At 42.9% G+C, this 22,431-nt stretch overlaps 1 protein-coding gene across 7 annotated transcripts in view; it reads left to right on the top strand.

The window, feature by feature from the left end:
* TEAD1 (TEA domain transcription factor 1) overlaps positions 1-22,431 on the top strand; it is a 164,573-nt gene that overhangs the window by 105,641 nt on the left and 36,501 nt on the right. For 3 of the 7 annotated variants that reach the window (XM_075425353.1, XM_075425350.1, XM_075425348.1), the window contains 3 exons: positions 10,307-10,371; positions 13,143-13,205; positions 13,294-13,356. Coding sequence is in view for 6 of the 7 variants with exons in the window: in XM_075425350.1 (XP_075281465.1) it covers positions 10,307-10,371; positions 13,143-13,205; positions 13,294-13,356 (191 nt within the window). In the remaining variant the exon portion in view is untranslated. Of the gene's footprint in view, positions 1-10,306; positions 10,372-13,142; positions 13,206-13,293; positions 13,357-21,197; positions 21,754-22,431 lie in introns of those variants that run through there. The other 4 variants (XM_075425352.1, XM_075425346.1, XM_075425347.1 and 1 more) reach the window with 3 other exon arrangements.

Below are 22,431 nucleotides of genomic sequence, written 5' to 3'. Positions count from 1 at the left end.
CGGGCTCTGGCATTGACCTGTTTTAGACAGCCTCTGGATCTGGCCAGAACCCCCATCACTGAGCGAGAGAAGTGACCTGCTCTCTTAAAATCTCATTATAGTAAATGCTGAGTTGAGAAATCATGTCACAGCTTTTCCTGTTTGTAATATCATCAGTGGAAGAAATTTACCTCCTTAATGCCTCAGCTTTGCTTTCTATTAATGCTGCTACAGGGCATAGTGGAATATATCACCAGTCTGACTGCAGTCCACCGTTAAAGCAGGCAAGGCATTAAAGAACATATTTGGCAGTACACAGGCATGTTTTTTAAAATGTGCTGGATTTTCTTGAGCCTGCTTACTGTTTGCAAATTGGATGTGTGAGCCTTGCAAAGCGGGGAACCTCCATTGCTTTTACAACTCTAGTTTGACAGACGAATCTTGGTTGCTCTCTGCAGGAGCGAGGGCAGATGGTCAGTGGATGTTTCTGGAGTTCCTACATCTGTTTGCCTACTTGTGTGCACTGACTTGTTCATACAGATTTCCTTCAAAGTTATATTGGGTAAACAATATAATGCTATTCTGTAAGGCGAGTCTTTCAGTATGTTACTTTGTGCCGCCATTTCTGAGTCTTTTAAGTACCATCACTGTGTGCAATGTGAATCTAGTCAAAAGAAACATGCAGGATTTCAGGCATCTGCCTCTTACAGTTCTTGAGTCACAGGCTCGTATTCAGAACCTCAGTGAAGCATCAATACACAATTTAGAGTAATTTTTTGGTCTTTTTAATCATCTCTTTCTGAACTCAAAATGCTTTTTGGGGTATAGGCAGCTTAGAAACATATAAGTGTTAAGATATACATACAGTTTAAAGTGGTTAAAACATTAGAGTTGTGTAATGTTTTAATATTAAACATGGGGGAAAAAGGATACTGTTGTGGTGATAGTTAAAGTGGATTTCTTAAAGAATAAACAGTAGAAAGCAAACCAGCATCCAAAATTTCTCCTCTGCAAATAAGCGTTGCTTAAACAACCGTAATTCCTTTAAAAATGAACTTCATTTTACCTAAGAGAACAAACAGAACTGAAGCCACCTACTGAGAAATTCTATTTTGCTAATTTTTATCTATTCTAATGCAAATAGTGGTTTTAATCCCCTTAACTCATCCATCATGCATGACAGGTCAGCCAGCCCATTGTCTGTGTATTTGAAGGATTCCTGTCCAAATCAGACTTTCTGTCAGTAGCGCTGGGCAAGAGCCTTCTCCTTTCTGAACTGCTCATGTCGCTGAAAAATTGCAGCTATCTTGGAAAACAACGCAGCAATTGCATATGCACGTGGAAGTCGCACAGGGTCTTCACAGATAGGTTACTAAGAGTTCCTATCATAGCAGGGGGAAAAAAAAGAATGTCAGATTAAGGACATCTAGGTTTTTGTATAATCTACTAAACATCTGTAGCTGATTCAGAGAGATGGCAAAGGTCAAGTTTGGGGATTTTTTTCCTACGGGGATTTCTTTGTATACTCTGAAGCCTAAAAATTGCTGTTTGTTTTGAAATGCATTTTTGGTTGCAGTAAAATACAGTTTATAGTAAGTAGAAAATAATGTAATTGCAAGGGAGCAAAAAATTTCCATGTATTTTTGTAACACTTAAATTTTAATTAAATGGGGCTTAGAGTAAATTGTAAACCCTTCTTTTGTTGAGACAACTGACACTGACAAAATATTAATCAATGAATATTCAGAGAGATCTCTGGATCACTCCTCTCTCTTTGAAATATGTTCTGTCTGTGTTTTTAAAAACTCAGAAGAAGAAAATTAATAAACATTGCTTATGTGGAATATTTCCCAGTATGAAGACCTGCCAAACAGAATCCAATGCATTGCATTAGTGTCAGTGAAGCCTTTTGAACCAGATGTGTCTATGGGTCTTTTTCGTTGTTTTCTTTAAAATTGAAGTTGGGATAAAAAACAAAAGGTTAAGACTTGACATGAGGAGAATATCTTTCCGTGCTACTATTAGGTCATTTCCCTTTTGCTGTATAAATTTAATTGTGGTATTGCTTCAATCTGGGATCATTTTGTTGTTGTTGTTTTTAATACAATACACAAAAAGTTCTCTTCTTTGGAAGTATCATTATGATATAACTTCAGTGAGTCATTGTAATTGTTCGCTTATTAGCCTCCAAAGGGATTATTTCGGTTATTTTGTTTCTTGGATCTTTTCTTTTCCCTGTCCTCTTGGGCAACCCAGTTACAGTACACTTTGCAAGCAGTTGATTTGTGTATAATAATACTTAAGTGGCTTATTGTAATCTTGCGTGTGTGTGTCTACATCCACACACGCCACTCGGGCGGCACTTATAACCCATTTTAGGAACCCTGCGGTCTTTGTCTACTCCTGGTCCTGTCCTGGGATGGCCACTTTTGTGCGCGGTCCCTACCTAAACACAGAGCCAGAGCCTTGGCTCTTGAAGGACTCAGTGCAGAGTCAAACAACAAGCTCCAGCAGGTCTAAGGTGCTCAGTTATTTTTTTTTTGGCCCCCACCCTGTTCCCTGGGGGAGTGTGGGGACCTGCCTGCATCCTTGGTGCAGGTGAGGTGGGTGCCTCCAGCAAGCAGCCTTGCAGAGAGATGGCAATCCTGTGCTTGATGCAGGTTTGAGGCTGATTATTTTCATGATAGAACAAGTGAAAAGCAGCTCCCATTCTCTTCCACGGGGCCAGAGGAGTTGTTTCCTGCCTTATGTTCCCGTTATTAAAGGCTGCCTAAACTGAGTGGTCCCACAGATTTGCAGATTTGGGCTAGGGAATAGTGAATTCCCTAGATAGGGTCTCCCCTCTTTACTTTAAGGCATTGCATACACTGCTGCTTAAAGAGGAAAAAAAAGAAAAAGGAAAAAAAACGTGGAGGGGGATCGAGGGAGTGTTTGCATTGGCTCACTTGGCAATTAAAAATACATAAGTGAAAGAATTGCTATGAACTTGCCCAAAGGGCTATAATAAATAACATCCTGCATAAGTAGTGCATAAAGTGTGCTCTATGGTTTTGAATTAAATGACTGTGTTTGTTTTTAGGGTTGTTGGTTGGGGTTTTTTTCAGAATTGTAACAGTTGGAATACAAAGAGGCTTATGTTTCTGTAATTGTGGTAAACATATTTTAAAAATCACTCTTTGATTAACTGTAAATATTACCAGTTCAGAGGTTAAATGCTGTTGTTCAAGTCATTCAGGGAAATCCAGCAGAAGTGTAAATATGGCAGAAAAAGCTAAACAATATGGCAAAGGAATATTTGCTGACTTAAGAGTGCAGGATCAACACCAATATTTTTCCAGTGATGCTAAACCTCTTGTAACTGCTAAATTGGATTTGTAGTTGAATGAAGTATCAGCTGCTGTTGGACAAGCCCATAAAGGCCGGACGGCTGGCCTTTTGTAGGCAGGGCTTAAAGGACGATTGATATGTTTTAGCGCTTTTGGGATTATTGTGATTAGGAGGAAGCCATTCTGAATGATAGAGAAAAGGGTGTAAAAAACACAGTCCACAGCTGGTAAGCAGCATGTGTTTGCTATAAGGAGAGGTCACGACTACTTGATCCTGCTGATTCTGGCATTGATTGACAGTCAGGAAAACTTGATATTATGAAGCAGACCCTTCTTCTTTCTCCCCCCTGTTTTTTTTGTCTTAAAGACATGATAATTCTGTTGTGTAAAGCCAAAATTTTTTCAGAATCTGGAACACTGACCGTTTGCAAGCTAACTGTTCGGAGGCACAGCTGCAAATTTGGAGTTGTTAAAATATCATTTAGAAATTAGTATTCAAGCCGTATCTGAGAACTGTGAGTAGGAGTTACAGAATTAGGTCTGGTGTTTCTGTGTTTGCCTTTTTCATATGTGTTAGTCTTAACTAAAACCCACTTTGCCATATAGTAGAAAATTTATGCTAAGTATGTGGAAATTTCAAGTTGCTGAACTTGTTAACTATTATGCCTCTGGTATATCTAAGATATTTGGTGATGAGTAATATGTGTAAAAAGTATTTTACCATCCGAAAAACAGTGTTATCATTTTATTTCTGTTAAACACCTGCCCTGGAAAACATGTAGGCTATTTCATCTTATCTCTGCTGCTCACTTGGAAACGTAGCTCTTCCTTTTTTTTTTTTTTTTTTTCTCTTTTTTTTTGTGAGCAGCCATCCGAAAGCTCGCAAATGCACATTTAAATAGTTGGATCTCTGACTCTTTTTAGTGGGGCTGTACCTCTTTCAAAATTTGAGTTTAGCATACCACACAGGAAAGAACACAAGCTTGCCAACTCCTGCTGAGCGTTTTTTCAAGCCTGTGAAAAGAATGAATTATTCAGCAGTAAGCATGCTTACAGCTGGCCATTTGGGAGCTTTGATGTGCGAATCAGGCGGTTGCATGAATGCCCTTATTGTCATGTTATGTGTACACAGTGTGTGAATTATTGAAAATAGTGAGGCCTGAGCCTCATCTGGTAGAGATTACAGTGCAGGCATGCTGGGTGAAGGTCTGTAATTGAAAATCCCCAGATGCTGTTTATTTGGCCTCTGTCACGTGGCCTTCTGCAGAAAGCTTGTCTGAACAAAATGCTGCCCGCCTGGGAAGCGCTGCCCAGCCCCCTCCGAAGCCCTCGCAAAACCCAGTGTGCGGACAACTTAAACACCTGCCCATAATATTTTTAAAAGCTTAAATTAGATTTGCCTATAACGTTTAAATAGAGGATGCCTTACTTAGGGGTTTAAACTGCTTAGCCAGTTGTTGACTTGCGGAGCTCTTTTATCTACAAGAGGCTTTTTGTTAGCCAATTTAGCTTTAAAGTGTCTTCAGAAAGCGGCACCGGCAAATTTTAGGCGAGCTCTCCCGAAGCCGGATATTCTGCCGGCAGAACGGAGCAGAAAAGCGCTGGGGCCAAGCAGAGTGGCTCTTCTTCCACAGGCTGCAAGCCCGGCTGCCCAAGGGCCCCATGGCCGCCTTCCGACCGAGGAAAGCGCTCAGACCAGCCCGGCCCTGCCGATGATGTCCACGCACGGAGCCCACGATGTTGGGCGGGTTCTGGATCCGATCCACGCTCAGCCGCGAGACGAAGGGCTGCAAGCTTGTCAGCAGGCTCCTTGTCAAGCAAAATTCCTGATGCGCTCCAAATTTGACCCCTGAGCGCACGTGCAGCACTTTGTAGTCATGAGGCTGTCGTAGCAGCTTCAAGCAGAGGCAACCGGAATTGGAGTTTACCAAAATCAGCTGAAAAGCTTTGCCGTGGTGAAAATACGGCCATGAGCATGACTCGGGAGACAAAGTGTTTGTGCAGGTCGGTCCCCAGACTTTGCACTCAGAATGTGAAATACCTGTTTTGAGCCACAGTCTCGCAGAATTTGGAGAAATTCATAGTACGCCATTATCTAAAAAGAATAGGCTTTTCTACTTGGTCATTACTGGAATTATTTTGCTGAGTATGAATACTTTTTAAAATTAGCTGTTCATTTTCAAATTGCTAACCGACTTGATTTCCCACACTTGCCTATTTTTATCACATTCGGATGGTGCCTATTACTGGGAGCTGGGAGGGCGGAGGTTTAATTTCTGTCATTAATGTTCTAAATAAAGGAGCTCGCCTGCCACGCAGCTGGCGGCTCTGTAGGGACGTGATGCTCCAGCTCGCTGCCCTGCTGCCGGCAGGGACCGGGTTGGAGGAGCAACCCCTGTGGCTGGGACCCAGGGAAAGAGACGCGGCATAGCTGGGGGCATGTCCACAGCTCATGTAGGTCCTGGTAGAGCTGCCTGTGGCAACCTGGTGGCCCCTGTGCAGAGGTGGTGATGCCGGTTTGGGCCCGTGGAGGGGTTGCCAGTTATGCCCACCTCACCCAGGGGGTGATTTTCACCTTTGAGGGCATTGCCCGTGCTGGGCGAGCAGGGCCAAACCCACCCTCAGCACCAAGGGTGGCAGCCGGGAGCCGCATGAAGACCTTTGTGAGGGCTGATGCCTGACTGCCTTAGGCTGTTTTTGGAAATAACGTTGGTGGGGGAGGCTTCCCAGCACAAGGGCCCTCTGTTCGAGCAACAACTGCCTCCCCCGGGGAGAGGCGGGTGGGAGCCTCCCCACTGTGCAGCTGCTTCTACTTAATTTGAACACGAAGAGCAGAAATGTCAGTCCTCCACGCTGCCTGTGAGGTGTCCGGGATCACCGCACACTCCCTGGTTCAGGGTGATGCTCCTCAGGGATGTGGCCATAGTCTGGGAAGGCAGAGGAGGCCTGGGTCCCGCTGGCTGCCAGGAGCAGGGCTGCCCCAGGGACCTGGCCGTTCCCCCGCAGAACATCTAACATTTTCTAACATCTGTTTTCTAGCTGAACCCCCTTTTTACTTTCTGCCATGATTAAAAAAGATGTTCTGTTGTGTAAAATGTCTCTTACTCAGCATCAGTCCAGGGAGAACTGTAGTCTGCAATTGCACTGACAGTACAGAAGGGCATGGCAGATAAAGCCTGAATTTAAAATGGAGAAAATAATCCCACGAGAAGAAGCCTATAAAAATATTTGTTGTGATCCTCTCCTGATCTTTTCAAGATCCTTGGAAAGGATTCCTGGGCTATGAAGATGTTTTATCTGACCAAGCACCTCCCCACACCTCTCTTTGATATCTGAACCAAAGTATTCAAAGTAGGAGACTGTCATAGCAAATGACAAGAAGAAGGAGGTAAACATTTGCAGTTCATAAACCCGACCTCTTCTCTTCTGCCAGGCAGTTTCCCAGATATATATGACAGGGAGAGAGAGGGAGGGTGTGTACGGAAAGTATTTCCACAGCTGAGCTCTTCTTAGAGGAAACCAGATCTATTTATTAATGAGTATTTTTCACCCTAAGGTTTCTAATGGCCGGTTAAAGAAGTTCCTTGAGAGCCTCCTTTTGTTTCAGACTCTCCTCATTCACAAGAACAGGAAAGGGTGTTTTTAGGATTATTAAGCCATCCTTTCTTTAAAATCCTCTTTTCTGTTAGTATCTGTCAGAGCTGGTAAAGAAGAGCACCAGTGTTTGGTAGATAACGTAAAGGCTGTAAACTTACCATCCGGACTCTCTGTCTTGTGTGTGTTAGGCAGTGCTTATGTTTGTGTTTATGGCTTTTTGGTAGTCCAAATAAGAAGTTATGTCTTGTCAGCCACATTGTGGCTGGGCAGAGGTATTTAGTGAGCCTCATGAAGCTACAGTATCTCCTGCTCTGGCTGAATCTGACGCATGTTTCTTCGCTGTGTTAAAACATGGCTGTAAGGAAAATGTAAGGCTGTTGCCTTGGCCACTTTGCATGGTTCCTTGTAGGGTCCCTCCTCCCTGTAAGATAAGTCAAATTACTCCACCTGTTGACTCTTCCTGAGCTAGGCTCCAGCTAGACTTCACCTTAAGAGGAAGCGATTTCTTTGCAAAACCACAATCTTGTTAGTCAGACCCCTGCTGGGCTAGATAGCAGCTAGAGAAGCCCCCCCTTGATTCAAGCCAAAGCACTTCATGGATGGACTGGGGCTCAACCAGAGACAGCACTTGACTGGTATTTTGAATAATGCAGTCTAGACTTTCAGTGCTTGGTATTTTTTTAAAGCTGCTTTTCCTGTCAAGTGGCTGCCTGCGAATCTGAGCTTTCCTTTTAAAACAGTTTTTTAGCTCTCTTGACTGGGAAGAAAACTGTGAAACCATGAGAAGGTTTAACTCTTCCTTGCTCAGGTATGACTGAGGGCTGCGTAGGATTGCCTTAATGGGCAAAGAATGGCTGGAGTGACCTATGCTGTGACCGTGTATCTGAAACATCTTCAGTACAGACGGAGGGACAAGAGATGGCAACGCATCCTTTACATCACCTTATAGAGTCATTGATGTTGCGGAGTCACCGGCTGTTGATAAGGACAACGTGACAATACTTTTTGCACCAAAAAACTGTTCTGGGGGCTTAGTGTATGCACATACTTAAAGATATGCAACGAAGGTACTTTCTTGAGGGGGGACATTCCCCAATTAAATCAAAATGTGCATTTAGAAATAAGAAAATTTTCATACCATCTATCATACTGGTGACTGCAGGAATATGGTGATCTCCGAATCTCACCAGACCGCAGAGGGCTGATCTTGCAGGTTACCACCCCTTCGGGCAGGTGGTGAAATGCATCTTCCTGTCCTTCTTTTAATTTTTGTTCACCTCTTTACTGTCTGCTAGCCTAGTGCTCATTAAAGGGACACTGCAGAGGCATAAAAACTACCAAGCAAGAAGGTTTTGGAAAACTCTTGTCCAAAGCACGTTTAGTATGCCATGCCATCACTGTATACCTTTTCCTCTCCCTCCTCATTGCTGTGGCCTCAGGCTCTTGCCCTCTCCGTTGATTCATTTTCCCAAACTTTATAGTATTTTTCCACTGTGGAACTTTTCCTAATATTAATGAAGAGTAGAGCAGCTCCATTTCTGTCCATGCCCAACAGCTGCAAGTGAATTTGCTGTGAGGTAGCTGCTGATACAGCATAAGGACATAGGGAAAAAACCACCACTGTGAAAACTAGTTCTCCATATTTGAAATTAACTGTTTGGATTATGAGAAAGAGCATGAGAATAGAGAGATGCAGAGACTCAGCATTCCCTAGTTTCACACCATGAACACAAAGGCTCTTGTTCACTGCAAATGGCAAGTACCTTGTGGGCAGGACAGGCTGCAGAACTTCTGTCCAGCCAAAAGACAAGGTCTTCGCATGAATTTGGGTAACTAGCTGCTCCTCTGTTTGTGTATGGAAATCCCTCATTTGTCTGCAGAAATGCTGCTTGTTTGTGTAACTGTTTGCTCACGCACAATTTACCTCTTAAAGTTTGTACTGAAGAGACCTGCTGAAGAGTTACAAACCTCACGTTGCTGTTACAGTGACACGTTGTGGGAAACCTGGCACACAGTCCAGAGCAAAACAAAAATGGAATCAGAGAAAACACAGCTCTACTCTGGAGCACGTTGATATGTCATATTCTAGTACCCATTTAGCAAACAAACCATGGAAGAGACAGGAACCATGAGACATTTGATACAAAGGGTGTAAAATAAGGGTCAGTGGGGGAGACAGAAGAAAAAAGGAAAAAGAAGGTCTAGTTTGACTAATTCTGTTCAATATTACAGTCAACAAAACACCCTTCAGACATAGGCAGGCTACTTCAAAACTTCCCATCTCTCCCTCACAACCTCAAAGAGGTTGAGTCCCTGGTTGATATAACTTTCTGCACTCCCCAGCTTGGTGGGTGACAAGTTATTTTCTTAACCTCCCATTTTCAGCTTGCTGCTAAATCAGTTTTCTCATTTTCTACACATGGGCTGCATATCCCCTGTGCTGAATTAAATAACTCCATAACTTAAGACTTGTTGAACAACTATGTTTAAGTTATTACAACTCATGGAGGAGTAACATAATATGCAGTGAAAATAAACAGGGCACCACATAAAACTGTGTTATCTTCCATGTCAGCAATATTTAGGAAGGAAATTATTTGGAAAGAAAATGTTAGTTTGTGTTAGGTAGCATAATGTATGACTGAAGAAGAGTCATTTTAGACACTTGGAAGTACTATACATTTCCAAGAGAAATAGAGCTCTGAATAACAAATCACTGTGTTGATCGGCCCCACTGCAGCAGGAACTTAGTCACCGCAGGGTGACCGCTCTTGTGCCTAGAGCTAAGGGTGTGATTGATAGTGGTTTCCATCAGTGGAGGACGCAGAGTGCTTCCTGGCAGGAAGGACAGATTTTGCTGTCTTCCTCATAGAATTAAAACTTGGAGAAAAGCTGATGTGAAACCGTAACGTGTGGGTGATAGGCACTTGGGCTCGGTTGCCACACGACCTTCTCTGGAGCAGCTGCTCCTCCCAGCAGGGGTCCAGGTGGGCCAGAGAGGCCAACATCACCCAGCGCAGTCGGAAGCAAAACCAGAGGAGCCCAGACCTTGTGTCAGCCCCCAGCATGGGGGTTTCTCCAGCGAGAGATCATCCTGGGCACCATGGCTGGCCAAGGAGGTGCCTCTCTGCCTGCAGACAGCTGCAGGACTTGAGTGGGAAAGCACTGAACCCGTAGGCCTCTGTGTAGTTCATGTGGTACATACAATGTCTGTTAAGGAGAGGAAAGAAAAATACTGATGAACGATGAGAAATACTGATCAGTAGTCTGCAAAGGAAAAGTGGCTTAGGTTTAAGAAAATGTAAGCCTCGTGCATGGAGCTTATATGTTTAAATGTGATATTTTGGTGGTGATCATGGACATGATGCTGCCTGTCCCTTATTGTGAATTTTTCTTTTTTTCAGGTAGGAATGAATTGATAGCCAGATACATCAAACTTAGAACAGGGAAGACACGGACCAGGAAGCAGGTAAAATAACCCAGTGGGGAAGTATGCATGTCAGTGAATGACAAAACATGGCATTTTTGGCAGCAGTGGCTGTCTGTGCTTCAGCTCTGATGAGATGATGTATTGACTTCACTGTTCAGATTAAATACATGCTGTTTAGAAAATATTTAAAACTCGGGTTTATTGTGCATTATTTCAGTGGCGGTTTGAGGATGCATTTTTTGTTAACCTATGTGTACATGAAGCTATTATCCCTGTATTTGGGAAAAAGAAAATTCAAAAGTTGAAGCAGGATCATAAAACATTGTGCCTTATTTCCTGTAAGGACAATTACAGAATATAATGATTATTTTGAGATGGTGAATAATGGAACTTTTATAAGTCCAGCCAATTTGCCTATATAATAGAGGTTATGATCCTTGGATATGAGAGGTAAATAAATAAAATGTATCTAGCAGGACTGATCGTAATCATGCTTTCAGCTCATGGGCAGTACTTGCTACAGGATGAAAAAATAATAAAAAAATTCCCCTAAGAGCCTTCAGGCTCCTGGTCTGTGACCACGGGAGGATTTCGTTCATCAAAGAGTCGGAATAAACCTCTAACCAGTCTGAAGTCTTTTTCAGATGATTATCACATAACCATTAACTTGTCTTATAGGACTAAATCCTTTAATTTATAATATCCACTGTGATCAGCAGCCTCACAGAAGGCACATGCTCTGTATAGTTTATGCGGTGGTTACTAAACCCTTGCACTGTTTCAAAATGCTTCGCAAGTCGCAGATTCCCCTTGCTTTCTCTAATTTCAAGTGAAAGATTCCCCATCTCCCCATCCACGTGCATGACAAAGGGGAAGGCAGAGGCTCATACACGTGCATGCTACGTGTGTTTTGTAGTGCAGGGAAAGGTGACGCTGAGTCAGCACACACAAAAATGGCCTGCTGCCAGCGCTCAGATTTAAAGCACTTTGAACTGGGTGATATCTTGCCCTGGGTGGTGTCCTTTGTCAGTTAGGAAGAAAACATGTGTACAACGGATGAAAAAAGACATGGGAAAGGAGAGAAACTGCAGCATGTGGAGAAGGAGCAAAGAAAAGATTGTCAAAGAGATCTGAAACAAAAGGCAAAGTCCCAAGTTCTGCCCTGCTATGTTCTTGTGAGCTCCAAGAGTCGGGGGTTATGCTGGGATCTTAAATTGCATCAGGAGTCAAAATGCAGACCTTGGGGCTAGATCCTTGGCCAGTATGTGCTGGTAGAGCTGTGGTGAAACCGAGTGGGCTGTGATGGCTTACATATGGCGATGTTCTGCCTCCAGACTTGTACATCCCTCTATAGTGATTCATAAATCACTTTAGACCAAGTGTTTAGAAAAGTTTGATTGTCGTTACTTCTGAGTTTCAACTGAGCAATTAAACATTGCAGTTGTGCTTCTTGTATAACCTTTAACACCACTAATACCCCACTGAAAGCAAAACAAATGAACACGTGTGAAAACTTGGCCTACGTGTTTGACGACAAAATTGCTCAATAAGCAACAGTATAACTCTGAATTACTGTGAACTGGTTCCTGAGCTGCTTCACGAAGAAGTCTCTGAAGGTGGCCTTCAGGGGCTGTGCTCATTTATGCATTTCTGTTTGCTTCCCTACTAAAAATGCAGGCTTTTTGGTACTGTTGTCGTGGGATAGTCTTACAGAGGGAGGAAATCAAGCTTTATTTATCCTTTTCTTTTGCTTTGTTCTTTCCCAGACAGGAATTGTAACTAAATTAGGAAAAATGTACAACACCTGATGTGGTATGCCCTGGGTCAAACAAGGAGAAGAGATTTCTCTTTGGAGGTTTTTACCATTGCTTAGGGTGTTAAACCTTCTCACAGAGGGCTGTGGGATGCTGAGCACTACTGAGCGATGCTGGGCAGCATCATTAAACCCTCACCATCGATAGCATGGATTTCAGTACGTGCCCGAGTAAACAGGAGTGTGAATCTGAGCCTAGACACTTCACTGCACAGGCAACAACTTCTGACCAATAACTGGTCCAGTGCAGGACTTGGTTTACACAAATTTCTTACCAAAATGTGATGATGATGGGCCAAAAATGGACATCACCCAGGCTGATGTCAAGTTACTGGTCTCCACTTACATGAGTGTTTTATGGGCAGACTTGATGCTGAGATGACCAAGGAAGCCAGCACAGGTTCAGGGACCTATGTTGTGCCAGTATTTTATCGTTTGTGCCAGAATTTTAAAGCATTTCAGGGGGGTGAAAGCGCAGCCTGAGGCTCCTCACTGGAGCTGCAGAACACGATAAATAATGGATAAAACTTCTCTGTGCCAAGTTACATCTCAAGCCTAGTGGCAAATGGTCAGAATGGGCATCTGCAGATCGGGTAGAAATCCTGATGGCTCCCCGTGCGAGAGCGCAGGGCCTGGTCACGAGTGGGACTGGTACCAAAGCATGTGGGCTGCGTCCAGCTGCGAACTGTCTCTTCTATCTTGTAGCTGAATGCACAACCTGGTGGGTTACATTTTTTTTTTCTCTTTTCTCTTTTTTTTTCCTTAATCAAGTCACTGCAGTGATGACCTGAATTGTTAAACCTTGGTGCTAAGAGCTTGGTATCTGGCTGGGAATGCGGTATCTTTAACAGCAGAGCTTACTGAAGATGCAAATAACTTCCTCCCCTCAGAAAAGTTTTTTTTTAAAAAAGAAAAAAATAGACATTTAAAATTTGATTTGCTTTTTGTTTTTCTTTTGTTTGTTTTTTTTTTTTTCCTATAAACCTGAACAATGTAGGTGTCTAGTCACATACAGGTCTTAGCAAGAAAGAAAGTTCGAGAAATTCAAGCCGCCATTAAGGTACGTTTGGCTTGCCCAGTTGTAGGGGGCTTTTCATCTCCATGGTTACAGGCTTTTCCTTTGTTTCCTCCCTTCCCCTACCCTGCAGGTGTCTAGTCACATTCAGGTTCTTGCCAGAAGGAAATCTCGTGATTTTCATTCCAAGCTGAAGGTATGCGCTTTTCTGCTTTTGGGCTTGTGGTTGCTATGCCTGTCCCTTCCTCCTCCCCGCGGTGATGGGCGAGTGCCTGGTGCTGTCGTGCCTGTAACCTCCTTTTCCTGCATGTGGTAGCTGTCTGCGTCTCTTTGTGTTTAACCTCTGGTTTCTGCACTAGCATCCACATTAAAAACGTTGTTTTAACACTGTTCAAATGCAAAGTAAACTACTCTTTGTAACAGCTCAACACCTAAACCTGATTTTTAACCCATTCGTCTATTTTTTTTTTAACAGTTGAGTGCTAGGAGTATATTTAAGTACGTGGGGTTTTTATGCAGTTGTGTAGATGCTTTTTCTTTTTTGCTTTTTCCGGAGTGGTAATTGGGGTAATCGTTTTCCATTCCCAAATGTTTTTTGTCTGTGCTTTTGAAATGCTATCAAAAATACTTAAAATAGATCGTTTACTCCAAGTGTCAGAAAGCACAGCTTATCAAGATTGCTCTAACTATAAGGTGTTTCTAGACTAAAATCTAGTATCACCTCAAGTTACGTACTATTTGCAAGATTCCCTGAAATTCTTTTTTTTTAAGTAAAATACTGACATTTAATCTTTGGAGAGCCTCAGTCAGAGTCCCGTTCAGGGAATATTAAGTTTGTTTGCTTAATCTGATGTGATGAATTGTACATGTCCCCGTTTTCCCTGGTTTCCGTAAAATATATTCTAAGGCTAAAAAGAAACTCTTGGAAATGCTTAATAGGGGTTTCTTGGATTGCTTGTTTTTTTTTCAAATTTTCCAGCGGAGATCTTGGGACTCATTTTGTTTTCACATTACTTAAGAGTGGAAGAGAGGGTTTTTCTGTTGATTTTTTTCTTTTTTAATAAAAAGCGAAGGAACTTGTAAATCTTTAACTTCCCTCCATTTTTCTTTTTGCTGATTTTTTTTCCAGATGAGAACAAATCACTTTTTTATTCTAGCTGAAAAGCAAAATGTTTCAGAAAATAATTTCACAATGCTAAGCGGTGAGCACTGCGGATGCTTACCCTGATCCTGGAACTGCAGCGTATAAATAACAGCCTGGCTTTGTTACAGGCCTCCTTGACAGAAGCACTGGGTTTTTCGTCCGCAGTGGGCAGCATGCTGGCAAGCTTGTATGGCTGTTGGTGGCTGGCTTTTTAGCTGCACTGGCTGAGCAGTTGGGGTTCATAAAGAACAACTAAGACAACTTAAACATATTGCTTTTTAACCGAAGGTGCAATAATACAGAGATATGTAGCATTTTAAGCTTACATTGTCAATCCTTGATGCCTAAAATTAAGTATGTAAATCGGTAGCCTTACTTTCAGAGGTGCTCAGCACCAGCAGCTCTCAAAGAGTCTTATAGGACTGGTGAGCACTCAGGGCTATGAAAATCAGGAAGCCCACTTAGATACCAAAATACAGGCCTAGAAGCCTAACAAAAATATTGGTTTTACTGTTCTAAAGTACTTCCCTTTCTGAATGCCCAAAATAGCTTAAAATATGAAGACACTTATAAAGCAAAATATATTTTTAAGTACTGCAACTGCTGTCTGATTTTTATTGAAGCTTTCCAAAGAAGACAGAAACTAGCTACACCCTAGTAACATTTGAGACCTCTAGCCTAGGTGCCATTTGCAATAAATAGAGATCCAGAGGGATTTTTCATTTGAAGGAGTCACCTGAAGAAGGAAAGAATTGTTAGGGCAACAAAATATTTTGTAAGGGCTTCAGACCTCACTGCCCCTTCCCACCCGTTGGTGGTCTGCAGGCTCCCTCAGAGCTGATCAGAAAGTGGGGGAACCGCTGTTTTGGTGCAAGGAATTGCTTGCTTCAGGAAGAGCCTCCCACATCCACGCCCCGACGCACTGCAGGGCCATTTACTTCAACTCTCTACAACTGCACGGTGAGGACAGAGTGCACACTGGTGACAGAGGTTTGCTGGCCCCTCCCGGCATCACTGGCTGCAAAAGCTGCCCCAGCCCTTTCCCAGCAGGTCTTGCTGGCCAGTGGGTCCCGGGCTGCTCCTCCTGCCCCTGCTCCCGGGTACTCATGCTGCCCCAGGATTTAGCTCCCCGGGAAGCCCCAGCACAGCACTGGTGACTCCTCCATGGCTCCCAGCTGGAGAGGTGCCCAGAATGGGCAGAGGAGCCAGGCTCCCCCCATCTCCCTCCTCTTTTTCTTGCTGTTTTTTGTCTCAGCAAATGAGGTGCCGTGGCACATCAACCCTTTTGCAGGGGTTCTTCCAGAGAAGTTGCAGCGTCCTACAGACTTTTTTCTCCCCACATGGAAGAGGTGAAACTTTGATGCAAGCCGGTGCTGTAAGAGAGCTGCCTTTATGAAAGAAAGAGCCCTCGCTTTTTCTGCTGGGGGAGCTGCAATTACTCCCTGGAAGTGGGAGAAGCTGCTGGTTTTGGACTGGAGAAAGAACCTTGCTGCTCCAGACATTTTGTTAGCACTACTGCCCATTTTTCTTATTATTCCTGTATTGAACCATCTATATGGTCCAGTGTCCTTTGAAAACTGCCTGAGAAGGATGTCACTGATGTGAAAGTAAGACCGTGAATACATTTTGGCATCTACAAGTGCCCATTGTTTCAAGATGGGTCATTTTGGCCGCAGCCTGGACTTCCCCGTCAACCTCCTTGGGAAGACGATGGGCTCTCGTTCTCCTGGAGTGGGTGCTGCCCACATTTACTGGTGAAGGAGTGATCGAGAAGAAGATAGCCAGAGGAACCACAGCTTCTAACCCAGGCCAGTCTTGCCCTTTTAACAGTGAGCTGGAGTTTGCAATTACTCTGTAAAGCGTGTGATTGGTGGCAGCCAGGGGAGCAGTTACTACTTAAAAAACCCACATGCATCTGATGTCAAGTTTCCTACCTACAGCATGAGAGGCAAGCGCTCTATGGATTAATGCAGAGACCCTTCATGCTATAGCTCCGAGTTCCCTCAGCTCTGACCCGACGTTATCTCCATCTGCCATGTTTGTTCCTCCTGCCACCAGACGTCCCCTCTGTGCACCTCCCACACGTACACGGGGCAGGGTATTGCAGAGAAGCTGGTCATTCCCTGTGTGCCAGCGCTGCTTTATCTGAAAAAAGCACAGGCAGGCACTTGAGGATTGCAGGGGCACAGCACAGAGGCCCTTGTCCCCCAGCTGACATGCATTGCTAGCGGCTTTCTTAATAAAGCCATTTCTTGTCGATCTTTCGGGATGTGGCTGATCTGTCCTGTTGACCTCAGTTCCCAGTCTCTTACTTTGACAGGGTATAACAAATAACTCTTGTTCCCTGAGTACCTGCTGAGTTTATTTTATACCAAGAGATCTTTCTGTCTGACCTTGGTCTGAATCCTGCTCATGGCGAGGAGAGGAGTTGGATGAATCTTCCTGTGTTTATCTTCTGCAAAAATCCAAGTGGATGGAAGGATTTCAGAGCTATGTGAACCCATGGCATTGGATAGAGTATTACTGAAGCTTATCTAATAGATTGAAATGTCAGCTGCATGCCATAAAGTCTGCTTGGTCCAGCGAAGTCCCTTTTCTTTGATGATGAGTGCCTACAGTCACTCTGGATGGATGGATCCTTAGCCTGCAAGAAAGAGAAGTTTCACGCGTAAATGCTATTGCTGCATTTCAAAATGATGTTGTGCATTTTCATGCTTTTTACAGCAGGAAAATATTGCTGTTTTGGATATTTTAATCTTAATTTTCTGAGGCTATTAAAATCTTCCTGAAGTTAGAGAAATTTCACCTCATGAAAATGGAAAGAGAGGCTGAGATAAAGCTGTCCTTGGAGACAAATCTGAAAGGCGGCTCCTCTTCATGACATCTCTTCTCATACAGAGAGTGGAGGAGGCAAAGCAGAATTTTCATGCTCTAATGTATTTCCATGTCAAATACACCAGTCCATAGTGTTAGGTTGCAGCATTTCCCACCTTTGCACTGTGAGGGAGCCAAAGTCACCTCTGTCCATTCAGGAGGAAAGATGGATTGGAAGCTGTGCATGAATAGAGAGTAAAGGTCTTCACAGCAGGATATACATCTGTCTTAGACTTTCATTTCAGACATTTTTTCATAGAGCAAGATTAATTAGACAGAGACAAAAAGAAACATTAAAATGCCTACAGTTCACACGTGTTACGTATTTTAAAATCCATTATTCTACATTCCACATTGAGGGATAAAAAGAAAATATTGTTGTCAATTATAAAATGCTAAAGATAGCTCTATACTTTTTAAATGAACAATGATAAAAGCCTTGAAAAATTCCCTTTGATGTGAATGGAGTCTTCAGCATTTTGAAATACAATAAGATGGATTAATTGCTACTCATTAGGCAGCAAGTTGGGACAGCTTTGAATGCGCATTCTCTTCTTGGCATTAGCTATTGCCTGGCTGAAATAGCCAGCTTTTGTATTTACTCCTGTCTTCTCTAATAATAAGCAAATTGGAGATCAGGGCTAGAAACACTGAAGTGCTCTCTATCTTTTGTCCAGAACAATTGTATATTTTCATGATTTGTTTATCTTTTTTGAGCTACAGCTAATTATTGCAAAGGTTATTTGAATCAATACGAGATCTGAGCAGAAATAACATCTGCAAAATTGCTTGTTAGGAATCTATTTTACGTTAGTGTTACTGTAATATCCATTTTGTGAGCAAATTGTTACTTCTTCTCTTATGTCTTTTTTCTCCTTACAAGAAAAGTCTTGTATTTTAAATTTTGGTATAGGTTTTAGGGCTTCTTGAATTAATACTGTGTTCTGTTGTGCTTACTTTCTTCATACTGTCTTAGATTTTTTTTTTCCCAAAGTCATAGATAACATGGTTTTCAAAGCCCCATTTATGATTCTAGGATAAGAGGTTTTTGGGGTTTTTTTTGCTTTAGAACTCATTTGAACTGATTGATTGAATTATTCTTCTGTTTATGTTGGATTAATATAGAAAGTCAAGCACAAATCCTTTTGTAGTTGTCATGTAGAACTCTTGTTTCATGTGGGGCTTTTATAGATATTAAGATTTACAATTGGATGATACCGGGGAATTATTATTATCTAATTCAACTATGTATTTTGCATTCCAAAACTAATGGGTGAAAAGTAAACCTCAAGGGCCTGATTCATTAAAAGTTATATAGTCTTCTTGCATTAGATTCTCAGTGCTTACATCTTCCAAAACCAAAGTGTTCGCAACTGTAGCCAGATGCAGTCAGCTAAAACATGGGGCAGATTCTGGTCTCCATTACAGTAGTGACATTTTAGGGGTTTAGTGGAACTAGATCAGATTTCCACTGACTGTACTCTAAATCCTCCTCAGTAACATTCATTACTAATTACATACCGCTGCACAGAAGACTTTTATAAGGGGACAGGAAGGCAGCAGTCTAAGAGGGCAGTCTGTTACTACAGTGTCATTCCTGGGCAGCAGCAATCCCATCAGAGCTCATAAATTAAGTAGGGTCAAGCCAGGTCAGGGCCAGATGGGACCTATCCAAGGAATACCTTAAGCTCCATCAGGATTTAATGATTCAGTGGGAGATGCTGTCCCCCTCAAGCCTCTGCTGAACCTTAGCACAGGACTCTGCAGCACACTGGGCCAAACTTTTGTTTTATGTACATCAGTGTAAACCTCATTGACCCAAAAGGATTTATTCCGGCTTTACCCAGCAGCACAAATAAGAGCAAAACCAAACCCTTGCTGTCTTGGACAAGATAGGAAATCAAAGTCTTAACTATTTGCGGTCATTAAAAATCCCACAATGTTCCTGTTCAGAGTAGGGGTGTTAACCCATTTGTCCTGGCCAAATTCCAACCTGGGTAATTACTGTAATCTGCCTGTTTAAATTACCCCTGCCGTTTTAATTGGATATATTACTTCTCTTGCTGCCTAAACTGTGATGTAATACCATTGTGTGTTATTAATCAGTTACCAAGTTTCATCCCAGAAGCAGCCGCGTTGCAGTGATAGGTAGAAAGGCTCATTCCCTCCTGGTTACAAGCACTCTCCATTACAGTGTAAAAAAACTCCAACATATACTTGTTTTTTTTAAGTGGCAGACAAGCTAATATTTCAATTTAAATAAACAGCTTTAAAATGTGTTTTTCCATTTGTTGTTGAAGACTATGAGGTCTGCCTGATTATACAAGCACAGGCCACGACTTTGCAGCTCTCCAAAATGTTCTTGGAGCTGAAGGTGCTTTTTTGCTAATGGAAGTCAGGACCTCTTATGTATTTCTGCTTGATTTTGAATTTGATTTCTTTAATTTTTGAATGTGAAGTTACAGTTACTTTGAGAAAAACTGATCTTCCAACTATGTAGAGGTTCCTAAGCCTACAAAAGGTAAAACTTCCCGTTGATGTGTGTTGGCCTGAGTCAGTTGATATCTGGTGGAGCTGGCAAATTTGTCACCATTGGGAAACTTTGTAGGAGTCATTGAAACTCCTCAAGACTAGCCCTATTGCAAGGGTTGTATTTCTGAGGTGTCATCCTACATGATTTTGCTTTCTCTCCATTCTCCTGAAAATGTAGTAGGTCAAAGAGGATGAGATGAATGGCCACCACAAAATGTAGAACGTTGTGGGGTGAAAAGCAGCAATTGACAAGAAGGAAGGCGCATCCCTTCTCATGTCATGAAACAAAAGATATTTTCTTCCTCCAAAAATCCATGTTGCTGTTCCTAAAATTATGGGTCATCAGACTCACTGGTAATGGCAGCTAAGAACTCCACAGGAAAGTCTGAGTGTTTCTCCTTCTGTGAACAGAAGGCCTTGAAGGAAGTGTAAATTTTCAAAAATTTTTCTTTAGTTCATCTGTTACAGTAGGATTTAGCTGCCATAGCTGTTGCCATGCAGAAGCTGGATGTCTAGGTTCCTATTCCACTCCTTGGACAGTGATAACATTACAGAAAGTAATGCACTCTGCTTGGTTTTGATGCCTGATAAGGAAGAAATACATTGTAGGCTCTTACTGTGCTAACAGTGGCAAGAGGTTAGGCGTCTGCCTTAGACTGGAGACTTTAGACGTGTAAAGCGAGACAACATGAACTATGTGATAGATATGTAATTTGCCCTAGGCTCATGCAACTTCCAGATATGGACTTCTATATCCCTAATAAAGCTTTTACTTTTAAATTCGCCTTTAGTTTAGATAGTGAGGCCATTGTAGCAGCAGAACAGTCTGAATTTGGGAACGTGGCAGGAGCACAGGCACTGGCTGCACTTTCACGTGGTGGCACTGGTGTGGCTGGTTGTGGCCAGGAGGCAGTGCAGGAGAGGAGGCTGTAGTGCCGCAGGAGTTCTGAAGAGTAACAAGGCAGTCACAAAAGTAGCGCTCATGTAGTTTTGGAGGTTACCAGGACCTAGAGGCACATGTGTCTCTTGAATCATGCATTTCATGAACAGGACCTCTGTATGTTTGGTTCAATTATGATTCAGCTGACTGCGGGTGAGACTTGCATGGTTTGGCATTTCCAAGCCAGCTCACCTAACAAAAAGATGGAGGAAAAGGAACAGAAAAGTCTGGTGGGGCTAGCACCTCCATATTGCTTAAGGACAGGACGCCTCATTTTCATGTTTTCATGATGGAGGGTGCAGCAGGGAAGAGGGGTCGGCTTTCTGGAGAGCTGCGTGAATCTCAGGATACTACCACCTCTTCACACCCACCAAAGCATTTCTCAGCCCAGTGGTCTGCAGACATCTGAAGGCAGCCAGTGAAACACACCGTGCACTAACCTCCTGTGCATGCCCTCCTACCCTGGGGCAGGCAGAGGTGAGTGCCGGCAGCCGGCACAGCCAGAGCTGGCTTCCAGCTCTTACCCAGTGAACTGATCGCGGTTATATGGGAAAGCTGCAAGCTGGAGAAACGACTGTGATTTGTTCACGCGCTGATGGACAGCGTGTCCCGCTGCCTCCAGAAGCTGCTCTGTGGATGCATTGCCAGCTGCAGCCAGGCTGTGCAGAGGCTCGGGCAGGTCAGAAGGCAGTGCAGGTGGGTCCGCAGGCATGGATGCTACTGCAGGCAGCACTGCAGCGGGCTGCGCCTCCGGCTGGCACCCTGCGAGGTGCAAAGGTGCAGCTACTCCCCTGCTCCACCTGCCGCTCTCCCGGGCTGCATCCCACAGCGGCGCAAGCCCCTTCATCCACTGTCTGCAGCTTTCACGCAGGGAGGCGGGGGTTATTTCCCCCAGTGTTTTGTTGTTAGTTTTTTATCCTTTTTTTTTTTTCCTTTTAATGAATCAGTCCCTGGGTGAAAATAATAGATTTATTTAAACCTGATATTTAATGTTGAGCAAAATGCTCTTCCTTTGTCTCTTTGTTCATATTTTGCTAAGACTCTGCTATTGTACACAAGCATTTTAATAAACTGTTTGTTGTTGTATCCAGGTAACAAGCATGGTAAGTATTTTAACTAAACCAAGTATTATGTACCTTAGCTGTGCTTGGCAGAATTTTTGGCTAGCTTTTCCTGTACTTTCAGCCTGTGCTGTTTCTAAAGGAGCTATTCAAAGGAAGAAACTGCTCACCTATACTACTACTACATACCAGCTTTAGAGGGAGCATATGTGCAAAGCCATATGTCATATATAAGAGCATGCATCTCTTGCCAGCATGCTTGCTACTTTGCTTGTAAAACAAAACCAGAACCCCCCACCCCCCCAAATCCTTGCTTAATACTGCTTGTGTTCATTCCAAGTCACGTACCTAAATATTAGCACTTATTAATACATTACTTCTTGGTGAGGAACCCCACTTTACCACATAGTAACAGTCTGTTGTTTACTGATTTTACCTGACCTAAGATATCCACTTAGTTAACTCTGTTGCATTAAAAGGCTTTCCTTTTCTATTCTGTGATTGTACGTAATTGGCAGTGACTAGGACTCCAAGTGCTGCTCTAATACAAGTGATCAATAACAACCCATCTTTTCCTAAACTTGTTCCTGTATGCTTGAAAAAAGCAGAAATTTTATGGCTGATTGTTTTCTTTGGGAACACTGTAAAACAGTAAAATACCAAAATTGAAATTTCAAACCGTTGTTTACATTTTTGTTATCTAATTTTTAAAATACTTGT

This window comes from Opisthocomus hoazin, chromosome 7 (genome assembly GCF_030867145.1).
Source record: "Opisthocomus hoazin isolate bOpiHoa1 chromosome 7, bOpiHoa1.hap1, whole genome shotgun sequence".
Classification (NCBI taxonomy): Eukaryota; Metazoa; Chordata; class Aves; order Opisthocomiformes; family Opisthocomidae; genus Opisthocomus; species Opisthocomus hoazin.
This window is presented reverse-complemented; position numbering and strand designations above follow the sequence as displayed.